The 19,719-nt window shown below is 33.8% G+C and overlaps 1 protein-coding gene across 1 annotated transcript in view; it reads right to left on the bottom strand.

Annotated features, from left to right (window-relative positions):
* The window catches only part of NCKAP1 (NCK associated protein 1), a 73,120-nt gene that overhangs the window by 25,354 nt on the left and 28,047 nt on the right, over positions 1–19,719 (bottom strand). Inside the window, exons 3-16 of the mRNA XM_085321139.1 lie at positions 14,257–14,349; positions 14,007–14,063; positions 13,013–13,155; positions 12,833–12,923; positions 9,900–10,037; positions 9,106–9,154; positions 8,476–8,632; positions 8,003–8,059; positions 6,565–6,661; positions 6,238–6,344; positions 5,574–5,706; positions 2,725–2,806; positions 1,518–1,576; positions 546–691 (exon numbers count right to left, since the gene is read on the bottom strand). Coding sequence (XP_085177265.1) covers positions 546–691; positions 1,518–1,576; positions 2,725–2,806; positions 5,574–5,706; positions 6,238–6,344; positions 6,565–6,661; positions 8,003–8,059; positions 8,476–8,632; positions 9,106–9,154; positions 9,900–10,037; positions 12,833–12,923; positions 13,013–13,155; positions 14,007–14,063; positions 14,257–14,349 — 1,409 coding nt within the window. The remainder of the gene's footprint in view (positions 1–545; positions 692–1,517; positions 1,577–2,724; positions 2,807–5,573; positions 5,707–6,237; positions 6,345–6,564; positions 6,662–8,002; positions 8,060–8,475; positions 8,633–9,105; positions 9,155–9,899; positions 10,038–12,832; positions 12,924–13,012; positions 13,156–14,006; positions 14,064–14,256; positions 14,350–19,719) is intronic.

Below are 19,719 nucleotides of genomic sequence, written 5' to 3'. Positions count from 1 at the left end.
AAAGGCAAGTCATCAATTCACAAAAATACACTCTGGGGCCAAAAAATCCACTCAGTCAGAATTCTCTGTTCATAAGCACATTTTGAAATCTGTTAAAATTAGATAAGCACTAAATGAAAATTAATTTGTACTAAGTGTAATTTTGCAGGACAGCAACTCTTTGGAATAWTTTCTTATGCAAATATATGATTTTCAAAAGTGTCACACTTAATAATTAGAGCAGTTTTTAGAAACAGCTTAAGCTACTTTGCTTATTAGAAGAAAAGCTAAAGCCAGCTGTAACAATCTAGAGTACTTGTCATGAGGAAYGTAAATTGACAGAGGCTTACTCAGCCTTTCAAAGATGTAAGGACTGTATCTGACAGAGTTGAGAATAGCACAATACAGAAAAGGCATGTGTGGGTATTACAGATGTTAGTAAAGAACGAGGCAAAAACGTGGCAGAATGATTAGTCACGTTGCCTGATTTTCTTTCAGTATGTAAAAATTACACTTGAAAGGATGAGTCAAACAACAAAAAGCTGCTAGTCAGGTTCGTAACATACCAAAATATAGAAAGATCTGAGGTTTCAACCAGCATCTCCACCAAAGAATCTACCATTTTTGTGTGGAAAATGATTGTGTTCATCATTTTCCCAAGTTCTYTATGGTCCGCAAGACTAAGTGAGGCTTTTGAAACACTAGTGTAGGCCTGAAAAGACATAAGAACAATGTAATGTTATATCTACAGCTGCTTTTCTGCAAATTCCACTACTGTTGCCCAATAAAGTTTAAATACTGAATAAGCTAAGCACAGAACACCTGTGCCTTTAAGACAGCGCACGGCCCACTTATTTCTGCACTATAACTTAAGAAAAGCAAACTGCCTTTCAATGATATTTCCAAACGTCATTCAAGTATAACACCAACACAAAGAAAAGTTGTAGGACAAAAGTGTTGAAAAACCACAAATGCACACTTCTAGTATTAAGTTTAGCAAGGCCTTCCCTCACTAAGGGAAGCCATTCTTTCTAAGAATCAAGCTGTGGTAAACAAGAAGAAAAGAGCAATTTTTGAAAATGATTTAACAATAATAAAATACAAAAATAACATCTAATCTGGAGGTAATGGCTTTGCAGTCTAAATAGTACTACCCTCTTTATAAAGTCAACTGGAGATATTACTGCAATGCACAGAAGCAAATTCACCAATTGCTTACTAAAAAGTCTCTAACTTCCCTTGACTGACTAGGTTGTATCATATTTCATGGAGTACAAAGCTGCCAGCAAACTGCTTGTGCTCAATACACTCTATCTGCAGAGAGTATGCAACAGAGAGACAAAAACAAAGTTATATCAAAATGTGGCAGATCATCTGCTTAAGAACTGCTAGATTTTAAAAGCTGAAGAGCAAGTTATCCTTAGATATCCTGTCCTCCATTTGCAATGTGAGAGTAACCTAGAAAAGCAACAATTTAATACTACCTTGAAACCAAAATGTGTACTCAAATTCAAAGTGCTATTCATATAAACTCTTACCTGCAATCTAAACCAATCTAATCTCATTCCTCTGAAGTCAAACACCTCTCCATCTTCAACTGCATTCGGGGGAGAGGGAGAAAAAAAGCCACATAGAATATGAAATCTTTAGGAAAAGAACTAAAATCATTAAGACATATTAAATCAGTTATAACAACTATATATTTAAAAAAAAAAAAAAAAAAAACAAAACAAACTACTGAAGAATTACTTGGCTACTGAACTTCACACTGTTACCTGGTAATATCATTGCAACACAACCTTGTTAATAGGAATTAGAACAGCTAGATGAAAATATCTATATGCTTTCTAAATTAAAACATAGGATTTCTTCCAAAGAGCCTTCTTCAAAAGCTCTATCTATACAGACTTGCATCACTATAAAAGTGAGGAAAAACATTTAAGACCGTTTAAGAAATTCTCTGAATAAGTAACTACCTGTATAAACAAATGGTTTCTTCTTTGAAAATGGACAATGATTACTTCAGAGTGAGAACTAAAACGCAATCAAAATGTGTTTTCGTTTCTTTTATTACAATATTTAATGAGGTGTCTTTAAGCTAGACAAATCTCATCTTTTAAGTGTAAAAACGGAAGTGTTGTTCATCATGCACTTGAGTGTAACCCTCAACTTTAATATGCTCCCAGGTCACTACACACATTCACTAAGCTTCTTACACACGTGCAGTGCAAGCCTTCGCTTCATTATTCCAGTATTCTGCTCTGCTTCCTTGTCACCTCCTTGCTACTTTTTATTGAGTTTTTGCACTGTTCTCCTTAAGTCGTATCAGAACCATGGAAAAAAGCATGTATGACTATTACACTCAAAGCAGTTTTCACTTCTGCTCGATAGACCTTATTTAGGCATAGCTACCTAACGTTCAGCTACCTTATTTACCGCTTAGGACAAAATTTTATGCTTTGCTTGCGCATAACAAAACACTTTTTCCTGATTTCCAGGAAGTCAGGAATCATGATTCCTTTACGCAATCTGCCTTTCCAGAGAGCACACTGAATCACTATAGCAGATGAGGTAAACTGTAAGAAACGGCAAGTTAACTATACTGATAGCACAAAGCAGTTGAGGGAACAACTTCAGTTTATCCAAGTTATCTACTACTGACTGCATAAAACAAAAAATGACAAAGCTTCCCAGAAGAATCTGTCATTTGGTTACGATTTCCTCAAGTTCATTTAACAGACTTACCTTGCTTCACACTAAGTGAAGTCATGGTGTTTACAAAAGAAGACATGATGATGGATTCATCCTCTGGGCACACTGAAAGATTCTAAAATAAACATTGTTACTGTATCTCTCAAACTTGATTTATGAAAGAATGCCAATACCCAATCCCAATTTATCAACTAAATTCTAAAAATGTGTTTATATACTTTACAAAAGATAACTTGATCAGTGAAGTATTTTAAGTAGTGCTGTTTAACAATAATTGTTCCTTTGCTGATAACAAATACCTAGAAAAGCTTGTTTCCAAACCAACAGAGGCTCAAAGCAGAAAAATCTGTCAGTAAATATGCTCCCACACTTTCAGGCCTTAGTCATTTACATAAGACAAACATTTTTCTGAACTCTGCAGGCATCTGATTTGCCTGAATAGAAAATTTAGCCATGTCAGGGTACAATATAGACCATTAACCATATCAGCATCACCTTAGATTACGGCCTTGCTTCCCAAAGGACTCTATATGAACAGATTTCAACATTTAAGACTTCATGAACTAAAGTTGCTTTGAATGACATACACCACCTGAAAGATGGGCTATCAAGTTCTCAAACCCTACAGAATGCAACAGTTCATAAAGAAGTAGTTTCAGCAACCGCTACAATCATACTTCTATTTAAGAGTACAAAATAGAAGTTTCATGTAATTCTAGATGACTGATATTTTTAATGTAAAAAAGATCCCTAAAACGATTGATTGATTGTCACTCAATCATCTGTCTAGTCTTGTGTTTGATACTTGCTATGAATGAATTAGAACTAGACTTAAGTCATTATCAAGAATTATGTGTACATAGAGCTGTAAGTTTAAAATCCCCAAATACAATTATTTTGATATGAAAAGTAAACTCAAAAATTCAGTTACATTAATAGTTGAAATAACAATGAAATAATACTATTTAAATAGTTTAAACACCAATTTAAATGAACAGCAGAAGATGTAAGTTCTAGCTTTTGGTAATTGATGTATTGCTTAAAGCGTGAAATTAATTCTTGCAAACAACAAAAAAAAACTACCATACAACATAAACTTGTCAAAAACATGAGTAGCTAACAGATTCACAAAATTTGGGCTCCATCTTGTGGTCACTAGAGAATAAAATCAAAACAGTTCAGATTTTTTTTCACTTCTTTGTCACTCTAGGTATGCAAAGTATTTTCTACAGTACTCCCTTGATGGCTGTACTTGTTTATTTGGATTTATTCAAATCAAATTAAATCAAGCTTGAGAATTTATTTCACAAATTCAAATCACATCTACTGCCTTTACTTAAGAAGTCATCTTTACTCAGCTATAGGTATTATTCCCTAGAGTTACAAAAATCACACCCACTCTGGATGACAAACCCACAGAAACAAGACAGGATGGTCTCCCATTAAAGAACAAGCATCATCCGCTTCTCCAGCACCTTTCTATTCCTACAGATCCACACTCCATAATGTTTTCAACGACTTGTGGTGACAGATCTGTTGAATTTGGTAAGGTTCCCCTTTACTTCCCTTTAACTTTTCCTTTTCCTGCAAGAGTTCATTTCCACATCTCTCATATTTCTGGACACAGAGGACAAGATGTCTCCCCTCACTCTCTAAAACAGAAAGCTTTCCTGAAACCCTCTTTAAGTTTGTCACATTTGCCACTAACTTCAGTATTTTATATCCAAGCTCTCTGTGGAACTCCTTGCTAGTAAGCAATTCTAACTGTAAACATGCTATCTTTACCCTCTGTAAATAAATTATCCTCAGTGCAGTTTAGGTTGGAACCAGGTGACCTCAACAGGTCACCTGCTTCCACTCTCGGCTCAAATGAGGCCTAGTTTTCATGTTACATCTTTAACACATACTATGTGGCAYAAGTCTAAATCCACTTCCAGCAAGGAGAATAGTAATAAGGAAAACCACAGGGGGACAGACAGCCTCTGATGACACCTCCAACTGCCTGACTGGGTATTTAGGCTTAAACAAGACAAATCACCTCAACTCTCAATTTCTCCCTGGGGGTGAACAGGAACGCAGAACCCACAGTGATTCGGTTAGCTCTCACAATTGTTCCTGATGCTTTCAAGTGTTGACAGTAGAATGCAGTGCTTATCTTGGACACTTAAACTAAATCTTAAACATGTGTTAAGGTTGATGCTGAAAAGTGGTAAACATCCATTCATACAGAATATTTAAAAAGGGTGCCACAGGATCCCAGTTCATCTTTTTGTTTCGTTCAGTAAGGTTTGCAAAAGGACACTAGTCTTGTTTCCTCCATTATGTCAGCAAAAAAAACATCACAGACAAGGGCACTACTTTAGAGAGCACTGGTGCTTCCCAAAGATTTCAAAGAAGCAAACCTACATGAAAGAATCATATTAGTCGAGAACAGCTTGGTGCTACTGCAGGCACAATTACTTTTACTCCACGCCCTTCCCCTCAAGCAAGGTTAAAAGCAGTAAAGAAAAACTATAGCATACTTAAGAGTAAAGCAAATAGAATCATAGGAATTCCTGAAAATGTTAAAGGAACTTCAGGCCCCAAGAGAAATCTATCAAGAAATTCCTGCCAATCACTACAAACTAGTGTTAATATACATTATAATTTGTCCATTCAGGAGAAATGTGATGCAACTGTCTGCAAACATAACATTGCTTAGTAACATTTAAGTATTCATAGAACAATTAAAAGTACAACTCTAAATCCCAGTATTAGTTTGCCTTATTTCATGACACTCATCAAAATCCACAAACCAGGATGCATTTTATAAAGACATTTGGAACAAAAAGGCCTTTCTAAAACTTGCATTTGACAACCCAAAAACCACAGCCATGCCTTACCTGAACAAGTTCATTTAAGACCACAGCATCAAAGCCTGAGAGATACTGCACATAGTACCTCTGCATCACTGGTCCATATTTTCGCACATGTGCTCTGAGCTCCTCCATGTAGAATATTAACTCAGCTATGTGCCTAGACAAAAAGAAAACAAAAAGGTTACACATATGAAATATGGAAAATACTATGTTTACAGTGACACTCATGCTGTTTTATCTAAAGAAGAGAAGCTTCTTTGGATTTAAAAAGACAATCTTGCTAAAAAAACAAAACAAACAAAAAGCCTACAAATCAAGTTGTTCAACAGTTTCTTTTCCCCCCCACATTGTTCAGTGTAAATCAGTAACAGTGAAGAGATGTGATAAAGCTTTCCCTCCTCCCCCTTTCAAAGGAAAACACGTTCATTTACTTTAATGTCTCAGGTTTGGTGGAAAGTGCAACTTTTCTGTAGGATTTGAATTTTCACTGATGAGCTTTAGTTTCTAATGCAATACCTCTAATTTTCTATTTTACTGGGAAGATTAGGTTTCCCAGACAAAAGATTCTCTGACCTGTCCCAATTCTTTCATCTAGCCATCTTTTCCTATTTAGATTCCCTTAACTTCAGACGTAATTCCTCTGTGAAGTTCTCAAATATTTACAGTATCACACTAAAAACTAACGTACTTATCTATGAAGTCATCTGCACTCTTCTTCGGCATATTATCTGCATGACGAAGAAGCCAAATAATTTCGTCACGAGCAAAGGATAGTGCCATAAATACAAACAATGCCTGAAAAAGAAAAATTGTTCCAAGATCCTTTATACACACACACAGTAGTTGGACACCTGCTGCACACCAAGAGGCAACCAGTTTCTAAAATAAAGAATCTTAAAATCCAAGTCGATTTTCTCTCAGAGGAGGGTTTGCTTTTCTTCCCAAAATGTCATACTATCACTCAGGAACAAACGCTAAGATTACATAAACGCAAAAAACCAACTACTATAATTACCTTAGGTCCCAACAGGCCTGGCTGATCCGACAGGACAGTTGCCAGTTCTTTGAGCGCAGAACGTAAAAACTTGCGTCTCTCTCTATGCATTGAACCACTACATCAAAAGAACAAACACACACCATATACCGGGCTAATCATGGAACACCTCATTAAAATATATATATATATATATATATATACATATATATATATATATACACACACGTATGTATATATATAAGCTCGTATCATACCAACCCCAAGAGCTGGGTTTCTTTTTTTTTTGTGTGTGTGTGTGTGTGTGTGTGTGTGTGTTTTGTTTTTGTTTATGTTTTTAATAAGGCGATTCAATTAAAACTAGCACCTCCACTACCAATGCTGTATACTCACTCCTCAAGCAAGGTTAAATTTAAAAACTGTCTTCTGCTTTAGTCTATGATTTGCGTTTGACTCCACTAAAACATTTCTATTTAATTTGCATTCATATTAAATAATAAGATAAAAACTAAATAAAACCCCCCCAATCTTACCTCCCAACTCAATATAGCCCCTACTGCCCTAAAACAAACAAACAAACAAAAAAAAAGGAGAATATGCAAATTAAATGCTTCCTTCTTGAAAATTTGAAAAGTAACCTAAAACTTGGGAATTTAAATCAAAGGCATACCATTAAATCCATATTTAAAAGTACAATCAAGACAAACCGAAGAAGATAATATACAAATAAAGAATGCTGTGGCACTTTCCATTTAATGGCCGATAGCTCTATAAAAGAAATGCAGCTTCCCTCAGTTTTATCTATCAAGCTTCACCTACTTGCTATCTTGCATTTGACATTTGCCAGAGACATAATAGCAAACTTTTTCATGTATTTCTTAGAATTCAGAGACACCTGAACTCTTAAATAATCTTTCTAGTTCTCAAAGAGTCTCAAGAATAGAGCTGTTGATAATAATGAGATTTATACTGTTAATTAAATAAGTTAAACTCCTGTTAAGTAGAAAAGTTAAAGGCAATAACATATATACCTCCTTACTACTGCTGCAGGAAAAAACAGGGGGAAAAATAATTAGGCATAATCTCTTCTTTTTCAAATAGTTTATTTAAATAAATATCTCAAAATATTTAAATATTTACATAACTATCTGAATAAATACCTCTAAACAGGCTACCAAGATCTGTAAATAGTGTTCAAAACTCTTTTTCACTAGGAAGATCTTAATGGACAAGTATTTCAATTTTGAGATATTATTACTGCTTTGTAAAAGTAAAACCAGAGCATAAATCTGCACAGGAAAGCAGAAAAAAATAGCCAGATATTGCTTAATCTGTATATAGTCCCATTTGAAAATGCACAACTAATTCATAATTTAACAAATCCATTTTGTATATTCATTGTATTTGAAAAGGAAGAAAAACAGTAAAATCTGTCTGGAAAATTCTCCAAGATACTCACGCATGTGATACAGCAGCTTCTTTGCACTCTCTGATGTCATTAATACGTTTGTTGTAGCTGCAAGTAAAAACAACCGATTATGTTAACAAGCACCGGTAACAAAATTTAAACAAGAGCTGAACTTCAAATGAACTGCAATTCTAAAGCAAGCAGGACATAGCAAGTAGTGCACAGACAAGACTTCTTTCCCTGGTGAGAACTAAATGCTAAAATTAGATATCCAAACCAAGAATACTCTCTACTGAAGTGCTCCTGGCATCCTAAGGTAAGAGATCTGAACTTTCTGCCTGCTTGAGTTTTCATATGATCTATCGCAGAAACAGTGGCAAAATTTTCAAGCAAACTCTGCATCAGAGACATCACTTCTCTTCGCTAGATTAAGAATGGTGAGTGCAGACCAATCAAACTAACCTCTGCCATTTTAGAGACTGATTTGCCAGACTTTTCCAGAACTGAGATTAAAAAAACCTTACCCTCGTATATTTACAAACAGATCTTCTGCAGCTTTGTGAATATGGAATACTTCATCTCGAAACAGAGCCAAGCAGGAGCTGCTTTGAAGTGCAAGTTTCCAAAGGTTCAAAGCTGTAGCATCACTATTCAGGATTCCATGGCACAAAATAAATCCAACTACAAAAGTTCACATCAATTTGCATGACAAAACGTGTACAAAGACAAGAGAACAGTGAGATTATTACACATTTTCTCTTAAATAGTTCAATTACTTCATTGATAAACTTCTTAAGAGATCATATGTAGTTTTATACACATAAGAATACCCTGCAATATGCATTCTATTAGTGATAGGGATTTTTGTAGTATGAATAACTTATTTTCACTGCTCAGCTATATTCACCAGAATCACTAAGACCCCTGTATTTAATCAAAGTCTGAAACAAATCGATGACAAACTCAGTTCCAAAATATGCTGAATTCTAACTTCACTGCATGCAAAAAGCACAACGCATTTACGAGATTTAATCACGTTATTGAAAAATCTGTCTGAAAAACAGCTTTTATAAAAGCAAATTGTCTTTTTTAATTTAAAAGGAAAAAAAAAAAAAGTAGTGCAACTATGAGCTATTTCAGGAGATTTTACTCACAAATGATCCATTTTTCCATTGCATCAAGAGAGAGGTATTCACACGGCATCTGTTTAAAAAAAATTTGTTCCAAACTAATTACATAAAGACAATACATTTTATAAGAAGTTCTTATAAAAAGGGACTAATACACTTTTAAATGTTGATGAATCATGGAAGACTGCTACTATCTACAAATAAGGCATTGTTTCATCCTTTCAGAAACTAAGAGTTTGAACACTAAATGAGCTTCCATATTCTCCAACACCTTGAACAAGAGTAAACAATTTTTGACAATTTAGTCTCAAATGATGTGTTTAGGAATGTTTACGAATAAAATGCTTTAACCTATAGTGTTGCAAAATTAACACTTTCCAAAAAAAAAAAAAAACTTAATTTTCAGAGACTAATCACAATCTGACAGCTGTTAGCGCTTTCATTTGTTCAGAAAGACATCTATCTGTATCACAACTAAGGCAACAAATGCAAACAGTAACAAATTTTAAAGAAATTATCAGTTCTGTTAGACTACAAATATCTGAAAGTACTACACAGGACCCCTTCCTTCTACACTGTAAAATTTGTTTCCCTTTACCTTTTGATTATCAAAAATTGGAAATGATGTCATGACTTAATGCAATGGAAGCTTCTCCCCTACAAAAATGTCCCCAGCTCTCCCAACTAAGCTATTTATTTCTCTGAATAAAAGCCAGGTAAAGGTAATTAAACAGAAAACAAAATTTTGTTTTCTACATTGTTTTACAAAAAAACTTGCTTCATTTTATTGCATAAGCCAAATTAAAAGGTTGTCATACTGTGTCAGACTGTGCAGGATTAAGCATTGTACTAGGCGCACTGATGAGGCTCAGCAGTTGTGCATTTCTCCACTGGTCAGCCGAGAGATTTCTTCGAGGATAGACCATCTGGAGTGAAATCAGAGCATCTGAAAGGGACTAGAGAGAAGAACAATGATTAGTTTGACATATCCTCAAGGCTCACCCTTTGATAAACATCAAAGATCTTTACTTCATCTTGTGAACTGCATACTGACCAGGCAGCAAACATACAGAGACAACTGGTTAGAAGCTACTGTAATTTATTAGCAAAAGAGTTTTAACAATTGCCAATATGATCACATATTTAATTTGATAGCTACATACTAGTACTGAATTCAAACACTATACTCCAAGCATAAGAGAAGCTAAATCCTGTTTTATTAGCAATGCTATTTTGTTAGCTATTTGCTAGTTGTTGTAACAATAACTAAAATGTTTTACTGAAATAGTTCTGAAGTTAAATATGACGTTAGAAACCACAGCATCTAGTTTCTTTCTCATACAGAAAACTATCACAGGATCGGGGAAGTATGAAAGGGAGAGGGAGGTTGGTGTTTTTTTTTTTTTTTTTTTTTTTTTTTTTTTTTTTTAAAGCCAGGGAATTATAAAATTCTGAKTTCAGAATTAGAATACAAAAAAAATGAGTAGTGAACAACAAATCTATTCACATATAACAAAGCTGTTCATTAAAGCATTCACATTATTCTGCTTTTTCTCCTCTACCACTTAGTTTAGTATGTCCTTCTGCCTTTGCTACCAAATTATATTTAGAGTAGAAACTGTCTATGGAAGCACCTTCATAACAGTTTAAGCTTATTCAAGCAAGCATGGTCCTACACCTTCTCCCTGTCTTCTGCATCAGTACTGGTGCTTGCATGACTCCTCAGGGAGGCAGCTCAGTAAACACTAATCTAGCAGAAGAGTCAACCCAGGAAAAATATTTTTTATGTCAAAGCTTTTCTATGGGGCTTTCTGCTGAAGTTAAGGTGCTACAGAACTGTCATGTTACTGTAAAGTAGTGAGATGACAGAAGGATAACTTAAGTGTGCGGTTATCTGACAGTTTAACTTAAGTATCTATTTCCATAGCACGTTACCTGAGGGATTCCTCACCTCAATTTACAACTCCAGCACAGAATCAGCAGAAGAAAAAAAAAAACCCTCTGAAAATGGTTTTATCAACATATTTAAAAATACAGATGTTATATATATATATATATACACACACACACATATATATATACACACACACATATATATACACACACACACATATATATATACACACACACACATATATATATATATATATATGCACACACACACACAAATATACGAAATTGTGTAGAGGAAAGTATAGTAAAAAAAAGATTTAGACAAACGACAAATACTCGAAACAATTTGATTTGACATTTAGAAACAGTAGCTGAAAAACTCTGAATTTCTAGTTACTATCTTCAGGAATTTATGGAAATTAAGGAAAAGTCTCACAAGCACTAGAGAAGGAAAACACAGTAAGAACCTAGACTTCAAAACTTTTTTTTTAAAGAAAGAACTTAGTATTTAACTTGAATTCCTGCCAAAAATTTACAGCTACCTAGCAAGTAATACCTTTATAAGAGATAGTCATTATGGTTATGTCAGAACAGATCATCTCTAACAAATCTAGTTTCCTTTGCTAGGGTAGCAAGCCTAGTGGACAACTGGGAAGTAACAGGATATACATTGATTTTGGCGAGGCTACTGACACTTTTTGAAAATATTCTTATATGGAAATACAGCCTAAATAAATCACCGCAGAACTGGTCAACAACYGTCAGTCTAGAAAATCATTTTAAAAAATGAGCTTCTGCACAACTTTGTAGTGCACATGGTCCAAGTCAACACTATTTCAAGATATGAACAACAGGAAGATTACAGATAATGTTCACAGAAATTGGGAATGATAAACCTGTAGGAGCCTAAAAGTTCAGAACTTAYAATGAACCTGAAAACATAGAGAGGTTCAAAAATCAAAGAGATTAAACTCAGTAAGAATAAGTATAGTTCTGTCTAAACTTCCCAAAATTATACACAGAAAATATGGAATATATAATTAATTTTCATACAGAGAAAAATAAATTTATGATATAACAGTGGATTATAAACTGACATTAACAGAACAATACTGATCTAAGGGCATCTTTCATTATGAAATTTTCTTTAAGAAAGCCACACAAAAAATCCTATCTATTTCATTGTATTAGGTGCTGGCAGGATCATGTTACATTGCAATATAGCTTTTGCCCTACATTTTAAGAAGAAGGTAGACAAACTGGAGAGGATTCGAAGTTTTTTAAGAACACAAGATTTAAAAGATTTGTAAGATTTGTGCAAAAAAGCTAAAGGAAGTGGGTTCACTTAACCTAGGTAAGTCAACTGAGCAAGGTGCATTATATCAGCCTTCGAGTATATAAAATATTAGAAAGGCAGTAGTGACCAACTGTTCTCCAAGACCATCAGTTTATGGACTATTCAAAGCACAAAACCCTATAGTTAGGAACAGAAAAACAAATACACACAACCCCCCACATTCAACTAGAATGTTAAAACCACAAAAACTGGTTTCCTAGAAACATTAGGAATCACCTTCATTTCAAGCTACAAATCCAAACCAGATGATCCACAACCTATTTTTAACCCTTAGTGAGTAACACGGATCCTAACCAATGGGTGCCAGCACTCCTGTATTTCTATGGTTTCTGTTGTTTAAGAAAATATCAACCCCCAACAATCCATTATAAATAAAATTCACATTCCCTGTAAAATTTACACCTAATGCTCTTTGACAAAACAAACCCTTGTATATTTACTGTTTGATTTCTGCTTCTTTCTGTTAAGGTTACTGTGTTCCAGTGAAAAGAAGTTACATACTTTACTGTGAGGTACAAATTCCTCCATCATTTTCTTTAAAGGATTTTCATAATCCACAATCATCTGACCAAGTCGTGGATATTCTCTGTCACTAAAAGCAACAAGAAATAATTAAATCAGATGTAGTTATTCTTTAAAGACAAAGAAACAAAAAACTTCCAATGCAGTAAATTTTTTTACCTTGCTCCATGTGTCATTTCATGAGCATAATTATACAATCCAATGATGGCTTTCCTTTCTTCAATTCGAGATAGCAATATCATTAGGGTTGTGTAGGTTATAATCAAATCTAGGTAGTTCTTTGTTAAATCGAAGTTTACAGTCTAGAGATAAGAAACAATTACTTTTCATTGTAAAACTTTGAAAATAGAACATACAACTTCTTTTATTCTCTCCACCAATTCTCAACATTTTAAAAACACAAGGGACTGTCTTCATCATAGTTTTCATTATAGTTAAGACTTTGTATAGTCCTTTTCACCCAAATGCCCAGAACTATTTGTATTCTTGAAAGCAAGCGTGTGAGTAAGTCTTTTCAAGATCAAGCGCCACTGATTAGCTGACTGATAGAAAAGCTTTTCTTGGACATTTCCAAGCAGTCAACAATTGCCTATGAACTGTGAACAAAAAGGTATTTGGGGATTTTTTTTGTTTTGTTTTGTTTTTATCTTAACTCTCTCAGCTGCTTTTGTACTGCTTTAGCCCACAGCAGAAAAGTGATGTCCTCACATACCTCTCAGGTGATATACCTGTGATATTTCTATTTTGTGAGCCTCAGGTGGCTTAAGCATACAGATGACAACAAACTTCTTAGTACTCACTTCAACAGGAGAGAGTAAACTTGCAAATGCAATAAACCAAAAGACAAACAGTACCATACACATAGTATCTACATATTTTGCAGTAGTACACAGATATTATATATATACATTATAACTATAGTATACAGCCATGTATAGTATATATAACCATAGCACATGTGACTATACTGTTCTTACTGTCCATACATAATCTGCTTAAAATGTCCTATCTTCTTCAAACCATGCATTTATAACTAAAGATATCATGTTTACTGAGCAATATAATCAGGTATTTCTAATTCTCTATCAGAACTGTGATTATCAATATTTTTAAATTAATTTTGGAAGCTTCACTTTTTAAACCAGAAACTTACAATATCAAAGAAGACTTGGCAAGCATCAATAGTGTTCAGCAGCTCACAAACATGGTCCTGAAAAAAAAAAGGAACAATTTTTGTTTAAAAAGATCTAAGTATGTCAGGTTATTATATTTAGTGATGGAGATTGTTTTTRCTTTAAATGGAGCTGCAATTTCAGCTATTTCATTACGAAGTACTATTTTATAAATAAAAAGTCAGAAAGAGGGTGTAACAGAACTACACGGAAATATTTGCTGCATCTCACCTTGAATTCCATAACATCAACAAACGTGAAGTAGTATAATGCCAGGTTCTTCAGAATCTCTGATTTTTCTTTCTGCAGCTGAGCAAGCTGTTGCTAAAAGAGAAATAAAAACACACACTGTTCTTAAAAGATCTTGAGAAAACAGCTGAAAAGTACACCAATGAAATACCAATGATGTGCAGATTAATCACCAGGTTTGCTATACAAAGAATTCTTAACATGGCTTTTTAAGACTGAGGTCCTGTGTGTCTCTTAAACACAAAGTCCTCAAAATAGATCATTTTAATAGCTGCTGATTATATTTTGAAGATAAAAGTCAAATTAGTACACATTAGTACCAAAGTCATATTGTTTAGCTCAGCTAGAGACAAAAATGGGAAGTTAGAAAAACATGGTTATCATATGTATAATTAGCAAAAGCAGAACAGTACATGAGCACAAATCAGTATGACAAAAAATAATGACATTACTTGAGGTGGGAGAAAAGAAGGTGGTAGGTTACAGATTTTACTACAGAAAAACACTGTGCTTTTAAATTCTGAACTTACCAAAAAGAATATCCAGGCAAAGCCACGTTAAGCATGCAAAATAAAATGTAGATACAAACATAAAATACAGTAACGGTTCTCTGACCAGTTCCATATAACACAATAATACATTCAAACAAAAGCAACAAAATAAACAAAGAAACAAAAAAGAAGCAAAACACTAGCATTAGACACTGGTGGATAAAATGGAAGAGGCAAATGTGAATACAAAGGCATAAAATTGTGGGTTTTTTTAAACAGACATTGAGATCTCTTAATTTATATATTTTTCAAAATTTTCTAGAAGAATCAAACAGCTCATTTAAACAATTACAACTAAAAATAGAAGAAAAGTAGTGTTAGTTAATGAATTGTCACTACATTTATCCATGTACTACAGTCTTACAAGGATCTAATTATTTAACTTGCAATTTCCAGTTGCTAATTAGCATAGCTGATAAATGAATTGAAAAGGATTAAAGTAGTCATAACTCAATATGAAAAACTGCCCTCCAAAAATCTTTATGATYTTCATTTAAAGATTAGTCAAACAGGATTTTTGTTCTCTGCAAAAGCAAATATATATATATACACATATACACACACACAGAAGATTAAATAGTTTCAAAATTGGTTAGCTTATTTTCACATAGGTGAAAACTGAGTAATCTTGTCTCCCTCTCTTTAAAGTTGTACTCTGTGTTCTCAGTTTTACATAAAGCACTAAAGTTCCTCTAAACCTCACAAAACAAACCAACTCGAGGGGTACTGATTGCCATACATATTGCAGATGTCTTTTGCTTCTTTTCCTGAATTTTTAGAAGTGATCCTGATTTTAGATGTCTTTGGCCATAAGATTTCCATTAGAGCCAAGACAGACAAGCACACACATAATTATGAGCCAATCTGAATGGCAATAAAATTATAAAATGCTATAACATTATAAAACAATTGTATCTACTCTAATGTCACTGCAAAGGATTTAACCTTGAAGGTCTGAATGTTTGCCTTACATGTTATTTTGGTTTCTTGCACATAATCATCAATTCAAACTTTAGATGGAAAAGAAGTGCAAGTGAATGCATTCATTTTGTAACTTCTGAAAATCTCATGCACTAGGAGATAGAATATCTCCATTTAACAAACTGATGCAGTACAAAATCAATTCTCAAATAGAAGTCTGATGAATTCTACTTTGATCCTCAGTATGAATTTAATACTAAGTTTCCCAATGTATAGTTTGAACCATAAACCTGTCCAGAGACTAGAACATCCAAAATCATCATATGCTGTGTCTAAAGTTCATGCAGGTCTACGCAGTTCTAGCAATCTTACAGTGAAGTTGTGTTTTCACTGAGAACTTCCCCAGAAGAGCGAGCTCTTCGTGCTTTCAGGGCTGCTTCTTCAGTCAGTTGTTACAGTTGTAGATGCTAATTGAGCATCTAGCACAGCTGTTTTCATTCTTCATCTTGACTTTATACATTAGAGTATTGTATGCAATTCATTTTTAAAAACACTTAAGCAAAAAAAAAAAAGTTTATTTCTGTACAGCTAACACAAGTGTAAATAGGATGAATTTGAGGAGTCACTTCATGAATTTTCAGTCACGGACTCATATTGTTCAGAAACAAGACACTGTATGCTACACTGAACCCCTAGTTGCATTTTCACTTCTGCAGCAGAGAAGAGGTCATACAGATTTGAAAACAGGATAGAAATAAGAAAGAAGCAACCTTACATAATGAAAGTTGGTGGGGAGGGGAACTATCTCTTCAGATAAACTTGTACATGATATAACATGGTAAAAATTAAACTCTTCAAACCATAATTGACTCTAGTGCCGAGAGAACATGAAAACAAGTGATGTTACAACTACATCTATGCTTAAACACTTTCTCCCTACTGCAATCCTGACTCAGGCTAAGCAAGATGTAAGGTTAAGGCAGATTATCAAGGTTTTAGTTTTTGTATCTAAATACCTATATTTGGTATTAATAGCAATTGGTNNNTTGACCATTCCAAGGCCACAGTACATAACACAAAGTAGAGAGATGCAGCAAGAGAGGAGATGGTGCTAGAAACTATGCTTGTAAAAGAAATACTTATTTTCAGAAATGCCATGAAGCTGCACATTTAATAAAAGAATACAAGGAGATATTCATTACTGAGCCAAGAATTAACAAATAGCTGCTGTGTACCGCCAACTAGTTGCCTATATTCCCAGAAATATTTATACTGAAATGATGCTAAAAACATCCTTACACGGTTAAGATTATCATACTTTGGACTCTGAGGGTCAAGGGTATCGGTAAATTTCTATCCAAATTTTTGAGACTGAAGTAAAACAATGTATCAACTGAAATCACTGCTACATCAGTACCCTGCTAATAGTTTAATGCAAAAAACACCGACTGAAAAGTGATATTTAAAAGTACAGTTTACAGCATGTAGAGTCTTGGATATTTATTTGCATTTTTAATACTCAGGAATGCGGGTGTAGCTCTTTCCACACCCACTGCAACAAAACTTTCCATTACTAATTTCATAACAGCTGTTCAGAAATATTTAGTGCTACCTCATTTTATACTAGGTTTGACGTGATTTCCCTTTAGCCTGTAATGCTCACTTAGCAGCAAACATTTTTGCTCACAGTATTGAGCAACAATTTTCAAATAGGATAAGTTGAACAAATAAGGAACTTTCAAAACATTACTATCAATAAAATACTACTTTAGCTATAGATAATCACGCCTTGTTGATTAGTTTAACGTGAAAGCATTTTATTTATTCTTAAAGTATTTCAAGTACAAACTCTACTTACAAGGGCTACAATGTTTTTGTTGAACAAGGTAAGGTTGGCTTATGAAATACTGTGCTTTGTATAAAGTTTAACATTAAAAAGTCTCATGATTAGGAAAATTCTGAAACCATCTGTCAGCCAAAATATCAACCATATCTCCAATGACATTTGAATATTATTCAAGAATCAGGTTTTTAAATATCTGAGTGTGAAAGTGACATTTTGTCAAGTTTGCCATCTACAAATGGAGGAACTCAACTCTACCAACTTGCCTTATGTTTTTCCTTCTCATATTAAAACAAACAAGAATCCTTATACAACTGACCATACAAGACAATTAGAAGTGCTTGTTCAGAGGKTTTTCTACTAGAAAAGAGAAGATAACTGTAATACTGTAACTATTTTATCACATTTATTTGATTGGCAGCAATAGTATATAAATACCTTATTTCATGATCTAAGACTAGATGGTAGGTAGGAGAATTTTCTCATTCTTACATCACTGCAATATTTTTCTGTAAGTCTGACCATTAAATACTGTATGTGTTTTGTTACATTGTCCTCAGAGGACACATCATCAACTTCTTAGTATCTGAAACCTATGACCCCCAAAACAGTATTACAAATTCTGACTGTTAAAATTCTGGGAATTGGGGGAAATAATCTGTATTCTTATTGTCACTTTTTATATTCAATATGCCTGTCACCCATAGAGTTCTTAAAGACTTTAAAAATTCAGCTCTTTTGAACAGGTCGAAGAATTCATGGACTGAGACCATATGCAGTAAGTTGCTGCGGACCACATCTGGAAGGGATTCAGTTGGCTTTCTCATTTTGATTTACAAATGAATCAGGAAAAAAAAATCAAAAATGAAGAAGGCTACAAAATTCTGCATCTACAAGATATTTAGCAAAATGGTGGAGAGAGGAGAAGAATCTAATCAAATAAAGAACATAAATTTTAGGTTTTCTATAAACGAACTGCAGAATGCCATCATTCTTTGGTTTGGTTGTTTCCAATTAAAACCAGCCTGTAAAGTGGCAGGTGTAAGAGAATGTTTAGCATGTTTATTGCCTAGTGCATTTCTTCTATAAGACGGTTTTTGTTCAAATTTCTAGTACTACATTAATTCATTTAAAATGGAAATAAGCCCCCATGACCCTCAAAAAAAGTCAGACTGGAGGACTGCCTGTAATTACAATGGCAGACAATCTGCTTTTGGAGCAGCGAGACTCCTCTTCAGAAAGCAATCTACTACTAAGTCATAAGGAACATTTTCTCCATTGTCTTAGTTTCTTTTACACAAGTTCATTCAGAAATTCCTAAGTTAACTTCATTACATACTACTGTAGTATTCAAGCATTGGTTACAGGTCTTGACCACATTGTGGCAGCTGTTTACAGAATAAAAGTCTCTGCTATGACATTTTACAAATAAAAATGTTTTGGACATACATCTCTAGATGTTTGTACAATTACGTTTATGGCATGAAATTATGAAAATCATTCACTTAAGATGCATGAAAACTGATTTTTAAAATGCTATCTCAATAAAACCTTTTAACTAAAATACTGTTTTTGTATCAAAGGGAGTTTTGGTGGGTTTTTTTTAATTCCGTCTTTTGAAATGGGTAAACTCTTCAGTTGTCAACCATCAAATCAAGAGAGGATTTCTTTTTTAAGTGGATGTAACAATTAGTTTAATTTTTACACAGATTCACTCCCTTGCARGCATTTCATATATTATATAATACAGAACTAGGTTGGTTTACCTTTGCAAGTCATCCATAAGGACTAGTTTGACTTATAACAATATAGTACAATGATTTATTGCACATAATAATAAAATACGAAATTTGGATACTGCTCCATCCCAAATTCATGCACAAACATGGGTTAGACCTCAAAAAATACATAGATATTTAAAAAACCGTGCTGATAATGTTTACAATTTAAAAAACACAAGTTATGACAATTCTGCTTGGTGGAACTTTTAAAACAGATGTTACTATTTTGTATTATCTTTTGGAATCACTGAAAAATATTGAAAGTATTAAGAATGTTCATTTTAAAAGGACTGTTAGTCTGAAAATTTTTACCTACTATTCTTGAATTATATTAAAAAATAACTCATTT

This window comes from Rhea americana, unplaced genomic scaffold (assembly GCF_003343005.1).
Source record: "Rhea americana isolate MKP2758 unplaced genomic scaffold, rheAme1 scaffold_12, whole genome shotgun sequence".
In the NCBI taxonomy this organism is placed as follows: domain Eukaryota; kingdom Metazoa; phylum Chordata; class Aves; order Rheiformes; family Rheidae; genus Rhea; species Rhea americana.
Note: the sequence above shows the minus strand (reverse complement) of the source record. Positions and strands in the feature narration are given on the sequence as shown.